Below are 27,841 nucleotides of genomic sequence, written 5' to 3'. Positions count from 1 at the left end.
TTTTTGATACAACAGGCAGATAAAGAATTCTGACTCATTTTTCCTTCTTAGCCAAAATTATTAAGACCATTTCTATGGTAAAATTTACTTCAGATGAAGTATTCTCCAGTGACTCTGTTACCCAATTCTTCTAGCATATTGGGAAATGACCCTCAATTTCCTGAGTAATAGCAAATGAGCCTCTTCTGCACAAACTACAAATATTCTTCCATTTTCTAAACATTTGGGTCTCCATGTGATTTAAGTGTTCACAAAGAGATTTCTTGTTCTCCAGTCATCCTACATGGTTCCTGCCTTGGTTTATCTTTACTTTCCACAACCCATCGCTGGATTTCTTAGTTATGGTGCTTCTTCCTCCCCCTACGCTCATGCGGGCATTTAGTTGACCGATTATAGAATCACAAGGTTGGTTATAATTCCATTTCTCCATCCGACTTTGAACTTAAGTGTTCCAATTACTTTGCTTGATCCTAATAAGTCAGTAGCGTGCTAATGCTTGCCTTGATATTTCTGAAATATACAGGGTGTGATTAGCATGGGACTGCATCATTAGAAAGCAAAATGAAAGCGGGTGAGCAACATCATGGCTCGCATTTAAGCAAAGCTGCCTGGTCAGTGAGCTTACAATATTACAACGATCCTAGGGATACTATATGCTGTGACTAAACATATATTGTATTTGGAAAATCCTCTGACACTTCAGAACCTTCTGTCTTTTGCTACTACTAGAAAAGATCCTAGAAAGATAAAACTAAAGGAAGGAAGGAAGGAAGGAAAGAAGAAAAGGAAAAAAGGAAAGAAGGAAAGAAGGGAGGAAGGGAGGAAGGAAGGAAGGAAAAATCTTTAGTCAATTCTGCCGGATTGCACTGACGTCCCTGGGCCATAAAGCAAGAAAGCTTTACGGTAAGCCTGCTGGAAGAAAAAAAAATACTCATGCACACACACATTATCAAATGAGATGCTAAAGAACTACATTAGCATCAATGGTGTTATCTGAGTCTATTAAAAAAAATTTAACCCCTTTGTATCTGTGTGTAACCAGGAAAAGTGTAAACTTTTGGAAACTAGCAGGAAAAAAAAGGAAACACTTTAAACTGGGAATGATTTGCAGCCAAATCAATTGATAAATAAAAGAAAAAAAAAGACGGCACAACTGAAATTGATGCCAAAGATTTATAAGGTTGACTAAGTAAACAAAAATGGAATGGATCACCATGGAAATGCATGAATATTGAAATAGGCAAGATTTGAATAGACTAATGATATGCCTCACTTAGACTGACAGGTGTTGATAACAACTCTGACACTCAATCCACACCAACATCCACACTTCTAACATGTTTATTCCTAGAAAACGGGAGCTGATTTAAAGGTTCCTTTGGTAAGAGCTTATAAGAAAAATACATTTTCTAATCTTAAAGGGACTAACTCAATTCTCATCTACTTGAAAAACAAGAAAGGTTTTATCTATTTGCTTTCTGGATATGAGGAGCTGCAGTTAGCAGAAGTCATTCTCTTGGGCTCTACTAGTCTTTGTTCCAATAAACCTCCCACAAAACTGAATTTTCAGTCTGGCTTATCTCCCACACTGGGTACTTGAAGTATGACCACCACTCATTAGAAACATAATTAAAAAGACACAACACTAGATCCACCCCCACCCCCCAAGCACATACAGATGAAAACCAATAACCCTTAATCTATTTGTTACCATAGCTACCATAGGATTTTTTTTTTTTTTTCAGTACAACTCTAGGTATTTCCTTTGGATTGTTGCTTGCAAATGAAAGTTGGAGACCTGTAAATTCCCATTAACTGTGTAGAAATGGGGAGACTGAGCAGAAGAAAATGTTTTTCTTAATCATGGACCAATATGGTTTATAAGATGCTTGTACAGAAAAGTTATTAAAATTGGTTAAACGCATCAGCCCATAAGCCAATTTAAATGTCATTAAATTCATAGAGTTTAAGGACACATATGCTAGTAATTCCCTGATTTATAGCAGGATGATAAATCAAGAGCACTGAGAACAATGCATGGGACAGGGACTATATTCATCAGTGGCACACAGCTCCCTACCTGCATAAACACCTAGATGTGACTACTCGAATACATGCATACCAAGCAGCCCTTCAAGTATTCACCTGTGCATTAGAGGGCAACAATTTTACCAAGCGCCAGGATGAACAATCTGTAAAATTGTCCCTTACCCCCAAGAGTGAAAAAGTTAGCTCTATGCTTCCCCAATATAATTTTTTAAAACATCAGGAATTAAGTGGGCTAATTAAATCTGTCATTCACCCTACACCGAAATAATTCCCTAAATATGCTCTCCTAGGGCTGAGCTGGACATAAGACCATAGGCAAGGGGAGGAACTCTGTAGGGACCAGACAGATGACTTTCAAGAGACCGAAATTAGGGTAAATATAACTGTAACCAGGACAGATCTGTCACTGCAGGAGGAGTCCGAATCCCAGCGTAGCCCAGCGTAGCTCGGCTGATGAGAGGCTGAAGCCTGCATCAGTGGAACCTGACTGTCCCTGAACTGACGAAGTGGAAGTTTCGCGGGCGGCAGCAGCACGGCGTCCTCAACGGTCCGGTCCCTCCAGCGCCGAGGTCTCGCCTAATGCTACACAAATACCTGCGTCCACGATTCGCCCGGGGCGCGCCGCGGCGCAAGCACCGAAGGGCAGGAGGAGAGCGTTTGCAGAGCGGCAGGGATGGCAAAGGCGGCGGCTCCTTACCCATCAGCATCCCCAGGAACCCGCGGGAGGACCAGCCAACTGACCCTGTCTGCCGTTGGGTTCCAGAGCCCAGGAACAACAACTGGCTTCTCAGCTGGCGGACCCAGGCATCCGAGACTCGCGCTTTGCCCCCACCCCTCGTCCGTGACGGCTGGCCCCCCGCAGGCAGCGCGTCCCCGCCTTGTCCAGCTAACGGAGCCCCGATCTGCCCCGGGAGCTGCCTGGGACCTGCCCCGGCTCTTGGCTCCGCTCTCCCGGCCCCCCAGGCGAGCGCGCCCCTCCCTCGGGGCCGTGGGCCCCGGGCCGGCGCTGCCCAGCGCCGGCACCCGCGCCGCGACCGCAGAAAAACCTCGCGCTCTCCGCCCGCTCCAGGCCACGGAGACCCGGACGTGAGCCGTCTGCCACCCTGCAGCCCCGCCGGGGTCGGGGCGCGCGTCCACACTTCCACATTGCACAGCTCGGGGTCCACACTATCCTACACATAAACAACCTCTCCCCACCCAACACCACATCCTCGTCCCTTCACCATCCCCATGGGCTCTCCTCTCCGCACCCCCAAACACGCTGGCACCCAAAAGGTGTTAAGGGAAGGGGGGGTCACAACCAGGTCTGTGCGGGTTCCCTCCTCATGACTTACACGCTCCTCTACCTCGAAAGTTACTTGGCATTGAGTGAAGAGACCCAGTCCCCAAATGCGGGGTCTGAGGACAGGAAGGGGCAAAACCCCAACCCCTCTTCCCGCTGCACAGAGGCGCGCGCCTCCCCAAAGGGCAGGGCGCGCGGCCGCCCCCGGGGTCCAGCCCTTCGGTGCCTCCTCCTGGCCCCCAGTCCGGCGCGGGCCCTGGGCCGCTCCGCGGAGGTGGCCTGGAAAGGAACGCGCACTGCCGGGCCCAGCCAGGGGGTGCCGGGGCCGGGGCCACACTCGCCTCCAGCATCCCCGACCATCGCGACATTGGCTCCGGGCAACCCCAGTGCATACACACCCGGGGGCAGGAAGTTTTTCCCCCCTTTTTCCCCCTGGAGTAGCGCAGGCGCAAGGGCTCCTGCATGCAGCCTTGCGAGTCCAGACGCGGGAGGCTCCTACCGCCGCCGCCGCGGCCGCCGCGGGAGCCGAGCCCAGCGTTCCGGGTTCTCGGGCCCCGCTCCCAAGCCCGGCCCGGCCCCGCGCAGCCGCCAGGACCCGGGGTCCCCGGCGCCGCATCCTTGGCGCCCCAGCCTGGCTCTTACCTCTGGCTGCGCCGCTCCGGCCCCGGCCCGACGCCCAGAGAGCCGGGGGTCGCGGGTGGGCGCTGGAGGGCTGATGGATAGGGGACGGCGCCGGCGGGTAGCGGTAGCTGGGGCCGCTCCGGTCCTGGCCGGGAGAAACGGATCCAGGTCCACCTCCTCGCGTTCCTGCTCTCCGCCTTCTCCCCCCTTTCCTTCTCCTCCTCCTCCTCCGCCGCCGCCTCCCGGCAGCCCAGGGAGGATGCCCGGGAGAGGGAAGTCAGTCCTTCTGCCTGTCAGCCTGTGCGGCTACGCGCGGCGCGGCTCTCACCGAGGCGGCGGCGGCGGCGGCGGCTCCGGCAGCATCGCCCCCGCCCTCTCCCCGCAGCCGCGGCGGGCCGCGGGGCTGGGGCTGCTCCGGGCTCGGGCTCCGGGCGGGGGCTGCGCTCAGGCGCGGCAGCCGCCGGGGCTGCGGGCGGGCGCTGCGGAGCCGGGGCCGGGGCTGGAGCTGCAGCTAGATCCGCGGCGGCGGGGACGGCGGCGGCGGCGCGGGGGCTGGCGCGGCCGCGGCGCGGGGACCATGCTCCCTTCTGGCTCGCTCCGCTCCGGGTACCGTCTTCTTTAGCTGCGAGGGAGGCGGGATTCGGCGCGCAGCCAGGGGCGGGCGGAGCCAATCACTGGCGCCCGAGTGGGCGGGGGTGGAGGGTGGGGGAGGCGGGGCGCCCCCGGCAGGGCACCCGGAGCTGCTCCCCGGACCCGAGGGATAACCCGCAGCGGCGCGCCCGGCCCGGGCCGGAGTACCGGCGGGTATGTCCGTCCGTCCGTCCGTCCGCCGCCCCCGTCCCCCTCCCCCCCTCCCGCGGTGGCTCCCGGCTCGCCGGACTCGGCGGCCGCGCCCGGTGGATGCGCGGCGCGTGGCCCCGGCTGCTCGGCCCCGGCCTCCCGGCCTCGCCTGCCCAGGGTTGGCGGACGCGGCCGAGGGAGCTCCCCGGCTGCTCTCAACACCTGAGGAAACTGGCAGGAAAGTTTGAGCACGAAAAGTCCAATCGTCTTTCAGCTTCCGCCCTCCCTAGGACACTCCAGCCACGGAAAGAAGGAATTGTTCAAATCTCTGAAGAACCGCGACTAGCCCGCCCATCCTGTCCAGCGACCCTCTCGTCTGTCCAGACTCGACTCTCCCCATTGCACGAGGACTTTCCTGTTTACACTGACCCACTGGAATCCACCCGACCTCTCTGTTTAGTCAGCCCCTACTCAGGCCACACCAGCCTTGCATGTCTACACTGACACCCCCCCCCCCCACGTACACACATGCCACCACGATCTACACTGACTTTCTTAGCCCCTTCACCTCTCTGTCTACACTTGCTGTCCACACAGACCCTAACGTCAACCCTAATAGGAAAGGGTTTGGCTGGAGGCCCGTGGCAACCCCCAGTGCGGGATTTTCCATTATGCCAGAACATTCCATTTCAGCACCAGTCTTCCCTGGTAACTCGCCAGCTCTGTTTTTTATTCCCTGACCTCTCCTTCCTCCCCTACCTCCCCCTCGTCTGGTTTTGAATTTCAGAGGAAATATAGCCCCTACTCCCAGCCTGAAGGTAAGGGCTTGTGGGTTTCAACCTCCCCCCTCACCCGCGCACCCTCCGCTCCCCCTGACGGAGCTGCAGAGGCCTGAGGCCTGAGTAGCAATTGGGGAGGGCGTGTTGGTAAAGTAGGGAGCTGCTGGCTCTTTGGCTGGAACTGGGAGGAGCGGGCCTGGAGCGGGCTCTGCCGGCCCGCCCTCATCCTCTGGGGGCGCCGGGCAGCGGGAGCCCTCTGTCCGCAAATTCCCTGCGCTCGCTTCACTCCTGTGATGTCTGAATCCAGGCCTCTGCTCTCCTTGGCTGTAAACTCAGTGCAGGGATTGTGTCTTCTTTAATATCTTGTAGGAAGCAGAGTACAGTGTGGCGGCTGATAAATAATAAATAATAATAATCTACTGAGGGTAGCAGGAGGACTGTCAGTGACAGGGAATGAGGACACCAGGGAAATGGCACATTGGTGTAAGAGTAACTGCATTTCCCGGAAAAAGAAAAAAAATGGAATAAAGTTTTGGTGTGTGAAGCCTGGGGACAGGGGAGGGGACAGGGCAAAGCACTGCTGGTAGGACTCCCCCCTGGATGAGGGGGTCAGCTGGGAAAAGTGGTGTGTCTTTTAGAAAGAGTGACAGAGGGGTGTAGTGGGGGCCTAGGGGAAGGAGAGCTCCGCAAGGGTCCTCAACAAACCTGAAGGAGAAGATGTGGCCTGAATGCTAAGTTGTTAAAATGGTGTATAAACAGTGATTGAAGAGTGCTGTGATAGGAAAGCGGAGAAAAGGGGATTACTTGGGATTTTTTAAAAGGTAGGTAACAGGTAACAACAGGTGACACCTCAGGCAACGCAAGGCCAAGAGAAAGAGAGTAGAGGCGCAAGGTGAGTCCGTGTTCATTCGTGTTGTAGGAAGCCACCCTCTGAAATGATCCGCATGGACCCCCCCACGTGTGAACATGTGGGAATCCACTGGGCTACGTTCTGCAGCAGCACCATACCCGACAGTGTACCTGTGGGCAACATGGAAGTGTAGCTAAGGTTTGCACGGTCTAGGATCGGTTAAGTTCTGGCAATTTGAGGCACTCATAATGTCTTCGAGATCATTTTGAGTGATCCTCAAATGAAAGAAGGAAAAACACACTCCACAAATCCTTCCTCAGTGGCATCTCTAGGTGAAGGTATGAGGATTCTCCCGGTTTCCCTGCTGGCCTTATCAGAGGGGAGAAGCCTTGTTGTAGCCCCATCTACACAGAAGACCACCTTTGGCCTCTGTGTGAGGGTGCCAGTCCCAGAGTGTTACAGTTCCTCCAGGGTTCAAACTAGATAGCAGCTCGCTGGGGGCGGGGTCCCGCCTTGGCTTGTCAGTAGAATGGGAAAAGCTGTGCGAATTAGAATCACAGAGGGCTTGTCTACCCTCCCTCCAGGCCACCCTTCTTTCATCCCCAGAGCCTGAATGCAAATAAGGATTTCCACAGTCTGAAGCCCAGATCTTCCTCTGCAGTGGGGCGCTGCCCTGCTGGGAGCTGTTGGGAGTTGGACATAGCTGCCTATGAAGGATCTGCTCTGGCCTAGACGTGAGCTCCATTTCATCTGGAGCACTGTTGTTCCTGTCATCTGCCCCAGTTCCCCCAAGGGTCTTGGCGACATATGCTGGATCTGCTTTGTGTTGTGTAAGGGAACTCCTCTCTTTTCTCCACAGATCTTGCTGGTGTTTGCGATATGTTCTGGGTTATGCCATGCCCTGCTTGCTCTGTGGCATATGGAAGGAATATGTTCCATGGTTGGCAAGGATCTCTCGCATGGTAAGTGGGATTTGTTGGATATTGCACGTGGGAACTTCTGTCCTGATCCCAAATTTCTCCATAAAGCGCAGGATCTGCCCTGTGGAATGTGCTTTAAAAGGCAGCCCTCTCTGTCCTGACGGAGATGCCCCAAGCTAAGCTCTGGGATCAGGACGAATGTGAAGGAGTGGACTGGCGGTGCACAGGGAAGTGGACTGGAATGTTCTAGAGCATTCATTCCCCTGTTATTTGTGCAATAGACTGGGGCTTTGTACTCGAAAGGCCACTACTGTGCCCTAGAGAGGCACGAGAGGACTGCCTGGAGTGCCCACTGTGGCTGAGATGGACCTCTCTCCTTATTTACATTTATAATGATAGCCACAACAACACGTTCGTTTACTCAGTGGCTACTACATCGCAAGCATTGCCTCAAGTATTCTACCCATGAAATCTTGTTAGTCATCGCAACCTGTGGAATTAGTGCGACCAATCCCAAAAGTCGGGTCACAGGAGAGGGTAGGTGATCTCCTGAAATCACATATCCAGGAAATGGCCAAGCTGGAATTGGAGGCTGGTTGGCTCCTCAACACATGAATGCAATTTCTTTTGCCATTAGCCTGGTGATTTTCCCTTCAAATAGACACAGTGGATGCTGATTTTGCCTTTATCAGCAGCTGGTCCTGGACTCAGAACTGGAAATCAGTCTTGACATACAGGGAACTGATGTTGAAGAGGGCAAAACATCTCTTTGATTACTGACTGCGCAGGTCACTTACAAGAGTGGACGCCTCATCAGAAACCCTCAGGTGTGAGACGACATCTGTTTCTAGGAGTGTAGTGGGTGTAAACAGAATAAGAGCCGGCCTCTCTGCTGGTTTGGGTTTTGTATCTGCTGTTTTGTTTTTCTAACACGATTCTCCACTAAAACCCCCATTTAACATCAAAAGCATCAAAAAAAGATCCTAGGCAAGTCATCACCCCAGTGATTAATCAATCCAGAAAAATATATTTAGCACCTACTGTGTGTCCAGCATTTCAACCCCATGGTGTTGATTAAAGCAGGAAGCAAGAAGTCACAGCTGCTGAATTTTCACTGTAGCCACCCTGCTCTTTGATGCATCACAAAGGCACATGCTCATCACTCAATCAGCCATTTGCTGAGGACCTCCTGCCGCTGGGTGCAGCTCTGTGCTGGGTGCTCCAGAATACAGGGAAGGTATAAGGTAGTTTGTTTGGCAAAAGGGGTCAAGGCAGCCAAACAACAATACTTGGTTCTGGTTCTTGATAGAGGTTAAAGGTAACAGTGGTTGTTACCAAGAAACATAACTTAGTGCTCAGTTGCGGGGGAAAGACTCTAAGTGTTGTATGGTCCAGGGGATGATTTGGAAGAACTGGGCTGGTCAGGATGGCTTCCTGGAGGAGGCCAGTTTCAGATTGGACCTGAGGAATGAGGAGGTTTTTATGGGAGGCTGAGGAGCCCAGATTAGCCAGAGCAGAAGGCAGGGACCAGGAGGGCAGAGGAGGTAGGATCCCCAGACTGGGGGACTCATGGTATGATAGTTTCTGAAACATGACTTGTTGTTAGCAATCATTTCCTTTGGGTGGAAATGAAAGTGTGTTTTCCTTCTCTGCCCAAATCAATGGATGATTAGAGTCTAAGATTCAGAATAAAACCAGTGGTCTCTCTCTCTCTCTTTTTTCATTCTCAATGGCAGGAATTCAGCACCTTTTTTTAGTACCACTTTTTTTGCAGGTGGCAGAAGTACTAATTAGACAGAGCCACTAACAATTTTCCTGGGTGGTTCTGACTCCCAAACTGACAGGAAACCCTGTTTGGGTGTTTTAGAGAGAGCACATTCTACTCTTCCCATTGATAAAGGGATTCTTCAAACACAGTGGTCAAAGAAATGGATTTAATAGTTGCTCCATACATATGTATTGGGTGGTGAATTGTTCACTTTACTTTTTCCATATTTAAGAAGGCACCAATGTTTCTCCCATGAGAGAGTACAAAAAGAAAACCTAAATGATTGGTAGGATAGGTTGTAAGGAGCATTTATTTTATTTGAGTATTAGAGACTTCTTTCACTCACTGAAGCAGGTTCACTAAAGGGAAAATTCAGGAGACTTTTGAGTGAAGGTAGAATCCTGATAGTTCTTTGCGTACACATATTTTTGAGCTGTTTTTGAGAATAAAGAGGTAAAGGGCCTGCCTGCTCCCTGTTTGACTACAGAATCTGCTGGTGCCACTGTCTTTTATCTCCCTCTGAGTTTTCAGTAGAACTTAGGACCAGGACCATGTCATTAGTGTGGTCACTTTGAAGCTCTGAATTGGGCCAGAGGCAGGACATTGACCATCCAGGGCAGGTGACTGCCCTGCTTTGACTGTCTCCAGGATGGAGACCCTCATGCTCTCTGCCCTCTGCCAGGACTCAGGCTGCCCGAGAGGGTGTCATGGTCCACATGGGCTGTGGGGGGAGTACAGCTGGAGGCAGAGGGACCACAGTGCTAAGCCTTTGGCAGCAAAACCCATTTTCATCAGCTAATTAATGAACATGGTCAGGTCCAGAGCTCTGTCTGAGGAGTTGCTGTTTATCTCCATATCCCCAAAGCTGAGGCTGCCTGTCATGTTCGCAAGCAAAAGGCAGCCCTTTCTCCAGGGGACAAATTCACTATTCTCCCCAAAGACAGAGGTGTCGGGAACGAAGCTCCACACGCTCTTGGAGTCTGAGATATTTGAAGTACCTAATGGTTTCAGCTACTTTGGGATATGTGACTGCGTGTTTCATCTTTGTGCTTATCCCTACTAGAATTTGTGAAGCTGCATACTCTTCCTGTGAAGTGGATCTGGGAGGAGGAATTTGTGAGGTCATGCCCAGTGGAAACATGATTGTCAACACATTGGCCCCAGAGGCTCTGTCCTCAGGGAACCAGAGGCAACAGGGCCTGAACTCAGGGTACCTATTGCATATTTACTAAGGGCCTTAAATATAGCCCAAAGTCTGTGATAAAAATCACCATCTGGTCCAGGTGCATCTTGCTGTAAGAAAATATGATATTTGAAAATTCAAAATGATATAACAGAAGAACTTGCCAGTTTGCATTACAAAAAGGATGCATGGGCTTCCCTAAGTGAAGCTTTTCCCTTTGATATTTAATGTGTGGCTGATTTATTAGAAATTCTGTTCATATCCAACTGGTCAGAAACACATTCATTTATTTTTATTTATTTAAGACTTGTCATCTGCTTACTTTCAAGAGGTCTTGAGCAACTTACAGGTTAAAACATGGGGCAAAAGGAGACATTTAGGAAGGAAATACAACAGACAGAACCCAAAGGGAGGAGGTGGGGTTAGAGGCATCAAGCATACAAGATGAATGGGTTCTACAGTTAGTCTCTCTAAGGGAAAAAAGGGCACATGAGTTAGGTTACCTGACTGTATAAAGGAAGGCACATTTGTATCAGGTAATAAAAGATGTTTTGAATAGAAACTACTTAAAAATCAGAGACTGTTATAAATTGAAGAATGTAGTATTGTTGAGATAAAAGATTTCTCCTCTAGACTTTGGAGACAAACGTGGAAAAGTGTAACACTACAGGCCTGTTATGTTAACATTTTTCACTACTTCTAAACCTTTGAAAAATATTTACCTGACGATTTCATTAAAAAAACATTTCAATCCTTTATAGATTTACTTATTGCCAATTCAGGAAAAGGGCTGCCAATCAGACATGTTTTCTTTAGGTGGCTGTGAATTTTCCTAGAAAGCAACTAGTATCTTCTGGCTAACGTCTAAACCCTTGATAATGTCATTGTAGCTTTAGGTCAATTTCAAAATTAGCCAGAGAGTTCTGGCTAAATGTAAAATTTCACTAAAAAGAGCTAGAACTTAAACATTAGAAGAAATGGGTTAGGGAAACCTAGGAGGGCTTGGAGAGAGTCAGAACAATATCTGGGACCTGACATATTTTCATACCAGTCTGCAGACTAATCCTATTGAACTGAATTTAGGGTTTTAAAAGGGTTGCAGATATGACCTCACCCTGATAATCAAGGCTCTTTTTCCTGGGAATCAAGAGCGACATGTGGTTGTAGATGTGTATGTGTTCAAAAGCAACAGAAATGTTAGTTGGGATGACAGTCTATAAAATAATGACATACTGCTGATGAACATATCAACAATATCTGGTATTAGCTTAGCACTCACTGTGTACCAGACGCTGTTCTAAGCCATTAACTTTCCTTTTAAAATTGCTTTTTATATTCCTAACAACAAAGGATATAAAAATTGGTGAATCCTGAGTCTAAAAATTTTAATGCAGATGCATAGAGAGGGGGGCAGGTGCTCTGTCCTCAGGGTGGAATCTGACACAACCTATGGCTAGATGGCAGATATAGCTGGCTCATTCTGGACACACATCTCAAAACCAGAATTGAAGTTGGATGTTGTGTGGTGCCTTTTTGCTACCTAATCATATACCAGGTACCTGGCCCTGGTAAGCTCTGGACATCCCCAGCTGATGGTTGTACCTCTCATGCCAGTGAGGTCTGACCTAAAGGAGACCAGAAGCTCAATTAGAATGAGAGAGAGAAGCCCAAGTGTGTTAGTTAGCTATGGAAATACAAATTTCCCCCAAACTGAGCAGCTTAAACAACATCCATTATCTTGCCCAGTGTCTGAGGGTTAGGAATCCAGGAGCTATATAACTGGGTGGTTCTGGCTCAGGATTTCTCATGAGGTGCAGGAAGACATCATCTGGGGCTACAGTTATCTGCTAAGGCTGGAGGATTTGCTTCCAAGCTCACTCGCATGGCTGTTGGCTGGGGGCCTCAGCTCCTGGCCATGTGGATCTCTTTATAGGGCCCCCTCAAGATATGGCAGCCAGTTTCTCCTTGAATAACAAGTGATGTGTGTGAGAGAGTGAGAGTGAGAGAGAGCATGAGAGAGCACCAGGCAGAAACTGCAATGTCCTTTTTTTTTTTTTTTCTCGGATGAACAGTCTAGACCAACAGTTTAATGTGAGAAGGGACCAAGGCTGTGAGTACTAGGAGGTAGGATCACTGGGAGCCATCTTGGAGGCTGACTACCACAGCAATCATCTCAGCTTCCGTGATTTGCCGAGAGGGGATGAGTGGGCACGGTAGGATGCATTTTACTGGATTTCAGGAATTCAGGCTTCTGAAGGTCTCCACAAAGTCAGAGGATATGACATGAGACCCCAAAAGGGAAGATGGCTCAAGAACTCTTATTGATAGAATTCTTAATGTATAATTGCCAGTGTTCTTGAAGAAAAATGGTAAGGTGAGAGGTGTTGATGAAAGCAGAGTGGCTATTGGAAAGCTCACCTTGTTGGCAAAGGAGGCGGGGGGGGGGGGGGGCTCAGTGTAGTAGAGTCATGCAGACCTAATTAAATCTAATGACTGAGGACAGCAAAATTGTATGGATAACAAAAAAAGCTTTTTTTTTTTTTTGTAAAGATTTCATTTATTTGACAGACAGTGAGAGAGGGCATACAATCAGGGGGAAGTAGGAGAGGGAGAAGCAGGCTTCCCACGGAACAGGGAGCCCGATGTGGGGCTCGATCCAAGGACCCTGGGATCATGACCTGAGCCAAAGGCAGATGCTCAATGACTGAACCACCCAGGCGCCCCCCCCCCCCCCCAAAAGCTTTTCTTATTTGACATGAGCAGAAAATCAAGAAAGGACCTGACTGGTGATGGTGGGAAGTTGTCTAATACTAAAAATTTCTGTAAAGCAAACTCTTACTGAGTCTATGTACCAGGCAAAGTGCCAGGTGCTGAGGGTACCAAGATAATTAAGAAAAGGTCGCTGCCTTCAAGGATCTCCCAGTCTAACAGGAAGACACACATACATAGAAACAAATGCCATTCAGCAGGATCAGTACCATAACGAGATTCAGTGCGGGTAGAGCAGGGACATTAGAAGAGATACTGCCAGTGCTATTTGGGGGCAGGCGGGTCAGGGAAGGCTGTACAGAAGAGGTTACACTTGACCTGAGTCCTGAAGGATGAGCAGGATTTTGCCAAATGAACAATAGGAGGAAGGGCAGGAGAAAAAGAATTGCCAAGCACAGAGGTGTGGGAGCAGGGCAGGCTGAGGAAGCTGCTGGTGCTTCATAAAATTAGAGAAGGGTGGAGAGTGCAGATGGGGTTAGAGAGGCTCTACACTGTGGGTGCATGGGGCAGTGTTGCTCTAAGTGGGGTCCTACATCAGGATCAGTTGGGAGGCTTATGAAAATGCAGACACCCCCCTCCTCCCGCCCCAGCCCAATCCTACCTTACCCATTTTCTCTTCTTCCTGGGCTAGACTACATTTCCCAGCTTCATCTGCAGTCAGACTGTATTTCTCAGCCTCCTTTGCAGTTGGACTACATTTCCCAGCCCCCTTTGCATTTAGATTCTATTTCTCAGTCTTTACAGTTAAGTGCACTTATGTCAATGGAATATGAATGGAAGTAACATGTGCCGTTTCCAGACCTGACTCATTAAGATGTACCCTGAATGTTCTCCATTACCTTGTCCTTTTCTCCATGTTGATGCAGGTGAGCACAGAGACCTTGGCAGCCACATGTTGGGAACGGCAGAGCAATAACATTGAGGAAGCCCTGGGTCTCTGCATTATTGTTTAGAGGGGGCCACCCACTGATCTGAAACACCAATATTTGAGTTTCGAGAGAATAAGAAACAAAAGTCTATCATTTCTGAGCAGTTGTAAATTTGGGGGTTTGTTTGTTTTTGTACCTAGTGTTACCCTTACTAATACGGCAATTGACTTGGCTTCTGAGAGAGGAATTCTTTGGAGAATCTGCCCTTTTAACAAGTACCCCAGAGAAGTTTGAGAGTCACTGCTGTAGGGCAAAGAGGAACCTACCACTCATGAGTAGCAGACCAAGTAACATGATGTTATTTGCATTTTAGAATGGCAGTGAGAAAGCAGAATTTTACCTCCTTTTTCTTTGCCAAGGCAAGCAATCTACTGATGAAAAAGAAAAAGAAAACTGTGGTAAGAGAAAATTGAAGTTCAAGATGAGTAAAGAGATTATAACAAGCACCAACCTGCTGTAAATGAGCTCAAGTCTCTTGGCCAGGACAAATTACACTCCAGGGAGTAGAGAACTCACCACCGACGCTGTAGAGTCTCTGCTGATAATCTTTAAGAAACATGGAGACTGGGAGAGAAAATGGAACGCTTGAGATAGGAAAATGTAGCTTATCTTAATGGGGAGAGAGAATGATTCTACAAATTCCAAAAGTGGGCTATCCTATCCACCTCTTTCAGTTGATTATTTAAAGTTGATTTGTGAGCATGTGAAAAATGGGGAATTCTCTAGAAGCCCGTGTGGCTTCTTTAAGAGCAAGTCACAACAAGGTAACTATATTTCCAGTTTTGTGATAGGCTTGCTAGATTATCATGTCAGGGAATTGTGTTAGTTATGGTAGAAGCAAAGCCTACCTCAGCTCAGTATTTGTCACAGAATCTCATGAGAAATCTGTGCACAAGACAAAGTAATTGTAACTTCAGCCTGGTATGTGTAGTAGGTGAATTTAAAATTATACTATGGCCATACCCGAAGATGCGGATCTCTGTCAGTGCGAAAGTAAATTTCTAGTGAAAGGCTGCAGTCGTGGTTCCATCTGATATTTTTACTAGTGGTGCAGACATAGATAACTTAGTGAATACTTAACCAGTCTTTAGATGACACGTAGGGGATATATTTGGCCCAACAAGGCCCAAAAATAGGCTCAAGTACCAAGATAGGAGATGAACCAGACCAATGGTAGGATTGAGCATGTGGGTTCAAACAGCCCTGCACAAGTTCGGGGCTAAAAGATGCAGTAGCTGCAGTTTGAGAGAAAGGTACAGGAACGTGGCACCAAGCAGCACAGCCCAGAATGGACTCAGGCTTTAGCTGTGAGGCCTGTGGGCTTAGCTGAGGCCTGTCTGTGGTTATCTGAAGGGTGTCAGGAGCAGAGGGGCCCAGGCAGATTTCATAGGGGTCTGATGTGCAGATTTCAGGTCCATGAAAGAATGAACTCCCTACAGCCATCTCAGAGCGGCCCCAAGGGATGGGCTGCTTGGGAGGAAGGGGCGCCTGTCGATGGACATGACCGAATGGGGAGAGAAAGTCCCTCAGTGGGACATCATGGGAGGGATGAAAGGTGTTTTGCCACAGAAAAATCACGAAGTCCCTCCACATATTAATAACTACTATTACCAGCTGTCTTTGAGAACTTAAAATGTGCCAGGCCCAGCGCTAAGTGGGCTCAAAAGCCCTGTGTTAGGTCCCTTTTGCTACCGTAACAAATTACTACAAAATTAGAGGCTTAAAACAATACAAATGTATTCTCTCTCAGTTCTGGAGGTCAGAAGTCCAGAATCAAGTTGTCTGTTGGGCTGTGTTCCTTCTGGAGGCTCTAGGGGAGGATCCTTTCTCTTGCCTTTGTTGGCTTCAGGAGCCCATCTGGCTTGCTTGGCTTTTGGCCCCTTCCTGCATCTTTAAAGTCGGTGTAGCATCTGCAAATCTCTGTCTACCCTTCTATCTATCCTTCTCTCTGCTTCTGGTAACATATCTCTTCTGATCATGATCCTCTTACCTCCCTTCTCTGAAGGACTCTTGTGGTTACATTATATTGGGCTCGCCCAGATAATCTAGATTCAAATCCCCATCTCTGGGTCCTTAGCTTGATCACATCTGTAGAGTTCCTTTTGCCATGTAAGCTACCATATTAATGGGTTTGGGGGAATGGGACAATGACATCTTGTGTGTGGGGGGCTATTATTCTGCCGACTACAAGCCCTTTGTATATGGTCTCATTTAATTTGTTTCCTCACTATCTTGATGGTTTGGGCATTATTTCCACTTAACAGATGGAGAATCAGAACTGCGGGAAGGCTGAGTGATACACCGTGCCAGGGTAAAACAGGGCAGCGGAGATTCGAACTAGGGGCTGACTCTAGAAGCTGGGATTTTAACCACTCTGATGCTGTACTGTACGTAGTATTATTCTTAGAGCCCATAATTCTCAACACTAATAATCACTTTTCTCTAATGGTGTTAATTTAGTGGTGACATTATTGCAGCTTGTTTTTCCAAAATGTCACAGAAGTCAGACATTTCCAGCTAGTATGAAATGTAACTAGCCTCCCTTGCTTTCCCTTCAGCATCCCCAGCTCACAGCAATTCCCCCTCCTGGATTTTGTCAGCTTGGGCTTTCTCAGCTACAGGAGTTTGGAACAGTGTTATTTTCTGAATTCAGATCTGACAATCTTTGTTGACTAAAGGTTACACAGCTGCAAAAGTTTGTTTTTAACCCAAAGTAACAGCGTTGTCAGGGAGAGTGTAAAGAGATTCCCCAAAACGCAGGTTAGAAACCTCGTGATTCATCAAGGCATCAGGAGCAGCTCTGCGACGGTGGCATTTAGGTCCCAGGGCAGGTGCAAACGCGGCCGTGTCTGGCTAAAACCTGCTGCCCCCGAAACTGGCTCTCAGGCCCTGCAGAAGTGAGCAGTGGAGGCATCTCCTGCTCAGGCCTTCTGTGCTGGGATGTTTCTTCCAGCATCGGAACATCCACAGCCTTGTCTCCCACGGCAAAGCTGAGAGAGAGACAAGCCAATGCCCTGTTTACAGATGAGACCTTGAGGCTCAGAGCCTGACCAACCCATGGCAGAGACTGGGCCCAAAGTCGAGGGCCCTGGGTTCTCATCCCGGCTCTGTGACTAGCTGCTGCTCTGGGATAATGAGTGTGACAATGAGCCTGTGATGTCTTTCTCTGGTCATCCTTCTCATATGCTCCCTGTTGACCATCAGGAACTCCACTTGTAGCCCAGTTCTCACTGTGTTCAGCTGGGCCGGTCTGGGCCCTGGGTGGGAACTGAGCCCAGCCTCATTGGAGAGAGGCCTTGGGCACCTGTTGGGGAGGGGGTCCCCGATGACACCCGGAACTGTTTTCCAGCAAGAGAGCCCACTGGGTGCAGGAAGGGCTTGGCTGGGGGCGGAGGCCGTGAACTGACTGGGATGCTGAGCAGGGGCTGGATGGCTGCAGAGGGGGGAAGGGCCCCCAGTTGGTGGAGTCCAACTCCAGTTCAATTGCTGGGATCCAGCTGGCCCTCTGGGCAGGTTGTTTCTAGATCGTTCACGTGGCAGTGCCATGGCAACTTTCATCAAGTTTATGCTATAAGGGTGGTATTGATTGGGCACCTTAGAGTCTAGAAGGAAAGGTTTTGGACAACTTGTTTATACACTGGGCTGGAAAGGCAGAAACTGCTCTTACTAAATACCTATTTTGTGCTTGGCACTGGCTGGGGTTTTCACTGACCCTGGATCCAAGGAGGAATACAACACAGTTCCTGCCCTCATAGAGGTCCAGTCCACATGCCTGTGGGTGCTAGGCTTTACCAGACAACATAAGGAATAAACAAGGTGGTAATTAATGAAGATAAAAGGAAGTAGCAGGAATAGTAACCCAAGGACTAAACAGAGTGGTAATTAACAAAGATAAAAGGAATTAGCAGGAGTAGCAAGTGAGGAAGTGCTGAGTTTGGGAGTACCCAGGATCCTGTTTTTCTGCGGACAAGGAAGTGCTGCTTTTAGAACATTTCCCAATAGGAGGCTTGATTTCTTAAAAGTAACATTCTGCTGCTCACTCGTGTTCTTTGTTTAGCTTGTGGTCCACTAGGACTCTTGGATCTTCTTTTCTCCATCTTGCATCTACCTTTTGTATAGTTGCCATCTCTCCCCAGAATGTTCCCTTCTCAATGCTCAACATTCCTCTGACAAAAGAGTGGAAACAGGAAATAATTTTTTAAATGTCCAATTGCTTTTTTCCCCCAAAACAGCTTTATTGAGTTGTAATTTGTAGACCATAACATTTACCCATTTTAAGTGTGCAATTCAGTCAATTTTAGTAAATTTACAGAGATGTGCAACCATCAACCACAAGCAATTTTAGAACATTTCCATCACCAGAGGGAATAATTTAAGGGCACAATACAAGAAATATGGGTTTATTCAACCTGCTTGAACATGCATTTCTGAAATTATTGTACTTAGAATCTGTCAGCAAATTTTGAGTTACTTCATGGTGTACTTTTGCAAAAAAAGCAAAATGAACTGGAAAGAAGAATCCCTGTGCCTGAAATCTTAAGTAACTATTATCCACTTTGTAGATCACTTCATTAATAAACAGATTATTACAAAAGTAATTATTTTAGAGATGGCAAGTGCCATTAGCTAATACTATGTTGTTGTCTAGTGGGACTTATAAAAAGTCTTTTTAATTTGCTCTTCAAAAATCACTTTCTTCAAAAATCACTTACACCCACAAAGCCACTTCAGTCAAGGAAATAAATCTAGGTATGGGCAAACCTTAGTTACCATGGCAAAAACAGCTTTATCTTTTTACCTTTTTAATTTGTTTCCAGTGAGATTTTCTTTCCTCTCCAGAAATCCCTGTTTTGTGGGAGGACTTGTCTGGTGAATCCCATCGTTTTGCAAAAGTGTCCACCCCTCTGGTGTGAAAGGCACCCTTCAGTCATCCAATCCTTTAGGGGTGAAGAGTACACTGAATATTGAATGCTTGGATGGTTCCATTGTAAGTACCCATTTTTGCAAGCCCAATAGTTAGAAAGTTCAGAATCGGTCACTGGCCCCTCCATTAGGCATGCCTTTCCTTTAATGGGCTGATCCCTCTGATAGAGCTTATAGGATGGGGTAAACCCCTTTTCTTCTAATCTTACATTCTGTCCTCATTATGCTGTAGACCCAACAAATACAGAGAATTGTTTATTCCCAAGCAGAAGAGAAATCATTCTTCCAATAAATAGGAAAAGCATGATCTTAGGTTGGAAGCTCTTAAAATGCTCTCAAGTTCTATTTGTGAGAGTATATTGGGGGTTAACTATTACACTGCTGTCTGCTTTTTGTTAGAAAGAGACAAAGTCCCAGAAACAAAATTGCATCAGAGGCTTACTTAGTATTTATTTGTAAGTTTAAAAAGTGAAGTCATTACACATTCAGAGAAGTACACAATATGGAGGATGCCTCCTGATACATTTTTACCTAGTGAACATACTCTGATCAAGATAGAGAACACTGCACACACTCCTAAAGCCTCCTGTATGCCCTGCCCAGCATTATCTCCATAGAGTAGTCAACATCTGTGTTCTATCGAAAATAGATCTGTGTTGCCATATAAATGGAATGACACAGTTCAGGAGATGCCCCACCCCCCACGCTCTTATCCATGGTTTTGCTTTCTGAGGCTTTGCTTTCTGTGGTTTCAGTTGCCCATGGTCACCTGGGGTCTGGAAGCAGATAATCCCTCTGACATAGTGTTGGAAGGTCAATAATAGCTGAATGCTACATCACAATGCTGGCATCCCACCTCACTTCATCTTATTATGTATAATTTTATTATGTCAATCATCACAAGAAGAAGGGTGAGTACAATACAATAAGCTATTTTGTATTGCATGTGTGTATGTGTGTGTGTATGAGAGAGAGAGAGACCACATTCACATAACTTTTCATTATGTATGTATAGGAAAAGAAACATACTATATGTAGGTTTGGTACTGTCCATGGTTTCAGGCATCCACTGGGGGTCGTGGAACATATCCCCTGCAGATAAAGGGGAACTACTGTATGTATCTTTTTGTATCTGACTTTTTTCACTCAACATAGTGTCTGTGAAATTCATCCATGTTGTTGCCTGTTCAGTTTTTACACTGTTGTATATAATATTCCATTGTAACCATGATATAATTAGCCTTTCTACTATTGGGGGACATTTGGGTAGTTTCTAGTTTTTATCTACTAGGGCAAGTGTCCCTATGAACATTTTTCACACATCTTTCCATGCATCTAGGTAGGCATATCTATTAAAGTAGAATTGCTAGGTCATGGGAATGCAATGTTTGGTTTTAGTAAATAGGATAATTAAGACTTTCTAATTCTTCTAGAGTTAATCGTTTCAGGTTATGATTTTTTAAAACAGAATTTGTCCATTTCATCTAAATTATAAAATTTATTGGCACAAAGTTATTCATAACATCTTCTCATTGTCTCTTTGATATTTGTATGAATTTCTAGTGAGGACACCTTTTCTCATTAGTGGTATTAATAATGTGTTCCTTTTTTTCCTTGATCAATCTTTCTAGGGATTTGTAAATTTTATTAGTCTTTTCCAAGAATCTGTTTTGGGCTTAGTTGGTTTTTCTCTATTCTATTTTTTTTTCTATTTCATCTATTGCTTATATCTTTATTATTTCTTTCCTTCTAGTTTATTTGCCTTAAATTTGGTGTTCTTTTCTAACTCCTTGAGGTAGTCATTAGATCACTGATTTTCTGCTATTCTTTTTTTCTAAAAAATACATTTAAGGATATGAATTGTTCCCTTAAGCCTAGTTGAAGTGCTGTGCTACAATTTTTTGACATGTTGCTTCATCATTATTATCCAGTTCAGAGTATTTTCTAATTTCCCTGGAAATTTCAAATTTCTGATTTAGTTGTTGAATCATAGGTTATTTAGAAGTGTTATTTAGTAATTTCCAAACATTTGAGGATTTTTAAAGTGTTTCATATTTAGGATTTTTTTTCACACTTTACTAAAAGGACATACTCTGTTTAAATTTCAACCCTTTGCAATTTATTGACATCTGCATTATGATTTGGAATACGGTCTCTTTTGTTAAATATCCCATGCACACTTGAAAATAACGTCATTCTACTTTTGCTGGGTTCAGCGTTCTACCTATGCCAGCGACGTCAAATTTGTTTCTCATGTTGTTGAAGTCCCCTTTATCTTTACTGATTCATTGTGTGATTAGTCTATCAGTTGCTGAAAATGGATTTGAAATCTTCAACTATGCTATTGGATTTACTTGTTTTTCCTTTTAGTTCTGTTTGGGCTCTGCATGTTTTAAGTTTTGTTTTTAGATGCATACACATTTCAGATTATTAAATCTTGCTGCTGAATCAAATTTTTGTTATTGTGAAATGCTCCACTTTATCTCTGGAAATACTTCTTGCTTTAAAGTCTTGCTTTGTCTGATAACAATATAGATAAGCCAGCTTTCTTTTGGTTAGTCTTTCTGTGGCATATTGACTTTCAACATTTGTGTGTCCATCTGATGTAAGCAGCATATAGTTGGGTCTTGATGTTTTGTGTTGTTTTTACCAGTCTGGATAGCCTTTTAATTTTAATTGGATAATTGAGCCCACTTACCTTTATCAAATTCTTCATTTTTTGGTGTTAATTCTATCATCTTATTTGTTTTAAATTTGCTCGATCTGGTTTTTGTTCTTTTATTTCCACTGCCTTCTTTTAATAAAGTGCTTTTCATTATTCTAATTCCTTCTTCTATTAGTGTGTTAGTTATAAATTCTATTATTATTTATTTAGTGTTACCCTAGGGCAGGGGTTGGCATACTTTTTCTGTGGAGAGACAGATAGTAAATATTTTAGGTGTAGAGGGACACTGACTCCCTCTTCCCCCTTTCTCATCTCCCTCCTCCTTCAACTATTCTCTAAAAATGCAAAACCATTCTTAGCTCCCAAGCTGTATAAAAAAGACTGTGGGCTGGATTTGGATGTGGGTGATAGTTTGCCACACTCTGCTAAAGATATACCATATGCCTTCACAGAATCTATTCTTCAATTAATAATTTTACTACTTCCTAGACAATACATGGACCTTACAACAACTTAATTCCATTTACCCAGTTCCATTCTTCCTTTTATGCTATTTTGGTCATGTATTTTACTTCTCTATGTATTTGAAGTCCCACAAGACATTATCTACTGTTTTAAAGAGTTAATACTCATTTTGATTTGCTCTCCTATTTACCATTTCTGGTGCTATCTATTGCTTTCTGCATTACTATTCTTCCAAGTAGGATCATGTTATCAGAATAACTTCCTTTAGTATGTCTTTTAATATGTGTCTGTTGATAATAACATTTTCTAATTTTTTATTTGCTTGAAATTCTTTTCATATTCGTTTTTAAGGGTATTTCCAGTGGATGTAGAATTCTAGACTGACAGTTACTTCTTTCCACCCTCAGCCTTTTAGCTCTGTCATTCTACAGGTTTCCGGCTTCTCTTGTTTGTGTAGAGTGGGTCTTTTCATTGCACCTTTTAAATTGCTTTCCTCCTCTGGCTGTCTTAAGATTTTTCTTTCTATCTTTATTTTTTTTTTTAAAGATTTTATTCATTTATTTGAGAGAGAGAGAATGAGAGACAGAGAGCACGAGAGGGAAGAGGGTCAGAGGGAGAAGCAGACTCCCCGCTGAGTAGGGAGCCCGATGTGGGGACTCGATCCCGGGACTCCAGGATCATGACCTGAGCCGAAGGCAGTCGCTTAGCCAACTGAGCCACCCAGGCGCCCTCTCTCTTTATTTTTCTGAAGCTTTAGCATAATGTGCCTTTGTGTACTTTTCTTTGATTTTATATGAGTTTGTCCGTGCTACTTGAATGTATATTCTTGCTTTTGATTTCTTCGAATACTGATCCTGGTCCGTTTCCTCTCTTCTGGGATTCAAATTCCACATATGTTGGTTCTTTTCTCTGTGTCTCTTGTGCTCTTTTCTCTGTTTCTTTTTCTTTCTCTGTCTCTCTTTTTGTGTAGCTATGTGTCCATGTGTTTAATCTTTTTTTCTTCTCTTTCAGTTTGATTATTTTTTACCGACCTGTTTTCCAATTTACGAATCCCCTTTTCTGTTGTGTCTAATCTGCTGTTAAACCTCCCTATTACCTGTTTATTGAATCCTTAATTTTAGTTATCATATTTCTGAGTCCTAGAATTTTTGTTTGCTGCTTTTAAAATAGATTCCAAGTTCGAGCGGTAGCGGGAGCGGAGAGCGGACCGCAGAGAGCCCTGAGCAGCCCCGCCGCCGGCCTAGTTACCATCACACCCCGCGAGGAGCCGCTGCTGCCGCCGGCCCCGGTCACCATCACCGCAACTATGAGCAGCGAGGCCGAGACCCCGCCGCCGCCACCCCCGCCCTTGGCGCTGCCCACACCAAGCCTGGCACCGTGGGCAGCGGCGCAGGGAGCGGCGGCCCGGGCGGCCTCACATCGGTGGCGCGTGCTGGCGGGGACAAGAAGGTCATCGCAACGAAGGTTTTAGGAACAGTAAAATGGTTCAATATAAGAAACGGATCTGGTTTCATCAACAGGAAGGACACCAAGGAAGATGTATTTGTACACCAGACCGCCATAAAGAAGAATAACCCCAGGAAGTACCTTCGCAGTGCAGGAGATGGAGAGACTGTGGAGTTTGTTGTTGTTGAAGGAGAAAAGGGTGCAGGGGCAGCAAATGTGACAGGCCCTGGTGGAGTTCCAGTGCAAGGCAGTAAACATGCAGCAGACCGTAACCATTCTAGACGCTATCCACGTCACTGGGGTCCTCCACGCCATTCCCAGCAGAATTACCAGCATAGTGAGTGGGGAAAAGAACGAGGGATCGGAAAGTGCTCCCGAAGGTCAGGCCCAACAGCGCCGGCCCTACCGCGGGCGACGGTTCCCACCTTACTACATGCGGAGACCCTCTGGGTGTGGACCGCAGTATTCCAACCCTCCTGTGCAGGGAGAAGGGATGGAAGGTGCTGACAACCAGGGTGCAGGAGAGCAAGGTAGACCAGTGAGACAGAATATGTATCGGGGTTATAGACCACGATTCCGCAGGGGTCCTCCTCGCCAAAGACAGCCTCTGGATGGCAATGAGGAAGATAAGGAAAATCAAGGAGATGAGACCCAAGGTCAGCAGCCACCTCAATGTTGGTAGCGCCGCAACTTCAATGACCGACGCAGATGCCCAGAAAACCCTAAACCACAAGATGGCAAAGAGACAAAAGCAGCCGATCCACCAGCTGAGAATTTGTCCGCTCCCGAGGCTGAGCAGGGCGGGGCTGAGTAAATGCCGGCTTACCATCTCTACCATCATCCGGTTTAGTCACCCAACACGAAGAAATGAAGATGAAATTCCAGCAATAAGAAATGAACAAAAGATTGGAGCTGAAGACCTTAAGTGCTTGCTTTTTGCCCACTGACCAGATAAATAGAACTATTTGCATTATCTATGCAGCATGGGGTTTTTATTATTTTTACCTAAAGACATCTCTTTTTGATAATGACAAACGTGTTTAAAAAAAAAAAACCCTGGGCGCCTGGGTGGCTCAGTTGGTTAAGCGACTGCCTTCGGCTCAGGTCATGATCCTGGAGTCCCGGGATCCAGTCCCACATCGGGCTCCCTGCTCAGCAGGGAGTCTGCTTCTCCCTCTGACCCTCTTCCCTCTCGTGCTCTCTATCTCTCAGTCTCTCTCAAATAAATAAATAAAATCTTTAAAAAAAAAAAAAAACCCTGGTTTTTCTCAATACACCTTTAAAGGTTTTTAAATTGTTTCATATCTGGTCAAGTTGAGATTTTTAAGAACCTCATTTTTAATTTGTAATACAAAGTTTACAACTTGATTTTTTCAAAAAAATCAACAAACGGCAAGCACCCGTTAATAAAGGTCTTAAATAATAATAAAAAATAAATAAAATAAAATAAAATAGATTCCAGGTTTCTATCTTTCCATCTATTTGAACATTAATCCTAGATTCATGGTCTTTGATAACTACAGTATCTAGGTCATCTATATGTTTTTCTGTAGTTTCTCCCTCTATCTCTCTTTTTTGATTTGGTTTTATTTCCTAGCATGGTGCATAAGTTTTGCTTGAATAATGGATACTGGGACTGAAGAATTGTTGAGGCTCTGAATAATTTTGCCTTCCTTTGGAGAGGATTTTTTTTTTTCCCCTAGCAGACAGAACACCCCGATCCTGTCAGGAATTGAGATATTTTGAAGTTGGATTTTAGGCTTTGTGAGGGCTGGTCTTTGCCTGGTTTGTCTCATCTCTTAGGATAATATCCTTCATCTGTCTCGATAAGAACCTAGGTTATTTACTGAAATTTCTCCTCCTTGGTGGGCCCTGGACATCAATATTTTTTCTCCTTAGCACTTTGAGACTGCTCAAACTCTGGCTGGTTTTTCAACCTTTTAGAAGCTGTTTACTGCTTAGTTTCTTGGCCGTTTGCCTATCATGTGGAAAGCTTAGGAATGAAACAATTCCTTTAGGGGAAATCAAATGCAAAATGCCTGGCTTATTTCTATTTAGGCTCTTTTTCCAGGATAAGAGTTCCCTGTGTTCTGGCTTCTTTGGTAGATTTGCACCTCAGTTTTTGGCTTCTCAGACCACCTAGGCTACTATGGTTCTAGACCAATGTTTCTCCTCTAACTCATTGATACCCCTTGCGAACTGGCAAATGCCTGGAAGGGAAAACATGAAGGAAATTTGGGTTTTACTCACTGCATTTCCCTTTTCTCCAGAACCTTGGGCTCTAAAGTCCTGGCTGCTTTTATTCTCTGGTGACTTTTAACTGTTATTTTATGTACCCTATTTAGCTTTTATAGTTGCTCTTGGCCAAAGTCTCCAGAGATTTATTTGTTTGTTTGTTTATTCATTTTTGAGTTTTGAGATTCGTATTTTATTTATAAGTAAATGAAGAATGTCTCCTGTAACCACTAATTTGGCACAAGAAGAGCAACCTAAAGTAGTTCCTGGCTCCACAGCAACGTGTGAAAGGAGACTATGCCACAGTTCTTTCCGAACAATGATTTTGCCATTAATAAGGGGGAAAAAAGGACACGTGATTTCTTCATGTTGCACGTGTGAAAGAATTCAAAATAAAAATGACTTTTCAAAACTCTACAGTCTCTAGTCAAATGTGTGAGGTGACCAGGATGTCCCTTTCGTTCAGTGATAACCCCTGCTCCCCAAAAGCAATGGCCTCTCAGCAATTGACCTAGTCCTCATCAAAGGTATCTGCTTGAGGAGTGGAGAGACCCCAATCCTGCAGAGCTTGAACTTCCAGCTTGGTCTGCTGTTCTGCCCTTTGTTCTTCTAGGATTTCTTCAACAAATGCTTGCTGATGGGGTATGTCACTCTCCTTTCCAAGACTCTCTCCCCTAGTAGGACCACATTTCCTCCTCTGACCACAAAAATCCCTTGAGGTATATCACTGTATTTTTTGACCGCATGAATAGGCTCCACAGTCTGATGTAGCACCAAATTAGCAAATTGATCAATGCTTCTTATAAAACCAATAAGCGTCCTTCCTTCTTGAATTCGGACCAAGTGCTTCTTGTCGATGTCCTCGATGAGGCTGGTGGTGCTGGGCATAGAGTTCATTCTGAGCTGAGGTAGGGCTTAGGCAAGAACTCACTCTCCTAAGTCAGCTAGTCTCTTGGTTGAGGGGCCATTTTCTCAGCAGTGGGCCAGCACGTCCAACACCTCCTTTCTTCTACTGCAGTCGCCGCCTGGGCAGGACCTGGACAGGAACCCAGACCAGGAACAGCATGTCTGTCCCGGCTCTCAGCAACGAGGCTCTGCTGGAAATGCCTCTAGAGATTTATTTTTAAAAGTGGTTTCCAGGACATGTCCCAGGGCCATTGCACATTTAGCTCTGTCTCTGCATCTTTTTGAGACATCCCCAACTGAGGGCTGACAAAGGTCTTTTGGTTTCTTCAACACCTTCAACAATAAATTATTACACTCTATTGAATGTAATTTGTAAGTATTAACAATTTTGTATTTTTTAAAAGATTTTATTTATTTATTTATTTGAGAGAGAGAGAGAGAGAGGAGCAGAAGGAGAGGGACCAGCAGCCTCCCGGCTGAGTGTGGAGCCCGAGGTGGGCGTGGAGCCTGAGGTTAGGCTCGATCTCATGACCTTGAGACCATGACTTGAGCCAAAATCAAGAGCTGGACGCTTAACCGACTGAACCACCCAGGTGCCCCAAACTATTTTGTATTTTAAAATTGAGATTAATGTGCCAAGTATGATCATTCTCAATCAGATCACTCAGTTTACTTCAACACTGATTCTCTATGAAATAGTTTACCATCTTTCATTTTATATTGTTGTGAGGCATTCCATTTCAAACTTACACACACACACACACACACACACACACACTCACTCACTCACTCACTCACTCACTATACATCATGCCTCCTTTGGTCCCTCTGAGAATCCTGACCTGAGGTGATATTCTGATTCTGTTGTTATGTTGCAATATGACCATGGTTGAAGCCTCTTTCATCCCCTGGCCCTCAGTTACTTTATTTAGAATATGAAGTAGGGTTGGGGAGTGGGATAGGACCAGGCAGGCTCATAGGGTCCTTGCAGCTCTGGTGGTCAGTCTGTCTTCTATGCTTTGATTTGGAGAATCCTTTTTGGAACAGTCGGACACTTAGACTGATCTGAACAATGGATCCTTAGACCATAGAACTCACTCTCCTAAGTCAGCTGGTCTCTTGGTTGAGGGGCCATTTTCTCTGGGGCCTGGGGGCTGAATGGACAAGCTGGGGCCCTGGGTAGCTGGCCTCCCAGGGAGCCGCACCCTTGTGTGAATGACCAAATGAAAGCAAACATCTCCAACTGCACCCAGCCCCCCAGAACCTGCACC

General features: G+C 46.0%; 2 protein-coding genes and 2 pseudogenes across 4 annotated transcripts in view; 2 read left to right on the top strand and 2 right to left on the bottom strand.

Moving 5' to 3' along the window:
* The window catches only part of KLHL29 (kelch like family member 29), a 304,257-nt gene extending 300,020 nt beyond the window's left edge, over positions 1-4,237 (bottom strand). For 2 of the 3 annotated variants that reach the window (XM_027623488.2, XM_027623489.2), the window contains exon 1: positions 3,974-4,237. The gene's annotated coding sequence lies outside the window, so the exon portion shown is untranslated. The remainder of the gene's footprint in view (positions 1-3,973) is intronic. The other variant, XM_027623486.2, reaches the window with a different exon arrangement.
* LOC118357286 (translation initiation factor IF-2-like) lies at positions 3,375-4,574 on the top strand. The gene has a single exon (XM_035729008.1). The coding sequence runs from the start codon at positions 3,375-3,377 to the stop codon at positions 4,572-4,574; it is 1,200 nt and encodes a 399-aa protein (XP_035584901.1).
* An 887-nt stretch (positions 4,575-5,461) lies between these two features.
* On the top strand, positions 5,462-24,243 carry LOC113937712 (annotated as a pseudogene).
* Positions 24,244-26,175: 1,932 nt separating this feature from the next.
* Positions 26,176-26,561, bottom strand: LOC113938375 (annotated as a pseudogene).
* Between the last annotated feature and the right edge of the window lie 1,280 nt (positions 26,562-27,841).

Source organism: Zalophus californianus, chromosome 8, assembly GCF_009762305.2.
Source record: "Zalophus californianus isolate mZalCal1 chromosome 8, mZalCal1.pri.v2, whole genome shotgun sequence".
In the NCBI taxonomy this organism is placed as follows: Eukaryota; Metazoa; Chordata; class Mammalia; order Carnivora; family Otariidae; genus Zalophus; species Zalophus californianus.
The sequence above is the reverse complement of the archived record's forward strand: the minus strand, read 5'-3'. Positions and strand labels throughout refer to the sequence as shown.

Bases quoted from the DNA above. Each gene is read 5' to 3' on its own strand.
- LOC118357286 (XM_035729008.1), top strand. From the start codon at position 3,375: ATGACTTACACGCTCCTCTACCTCGAAAGTTACTTGGCATTGAGTGAA.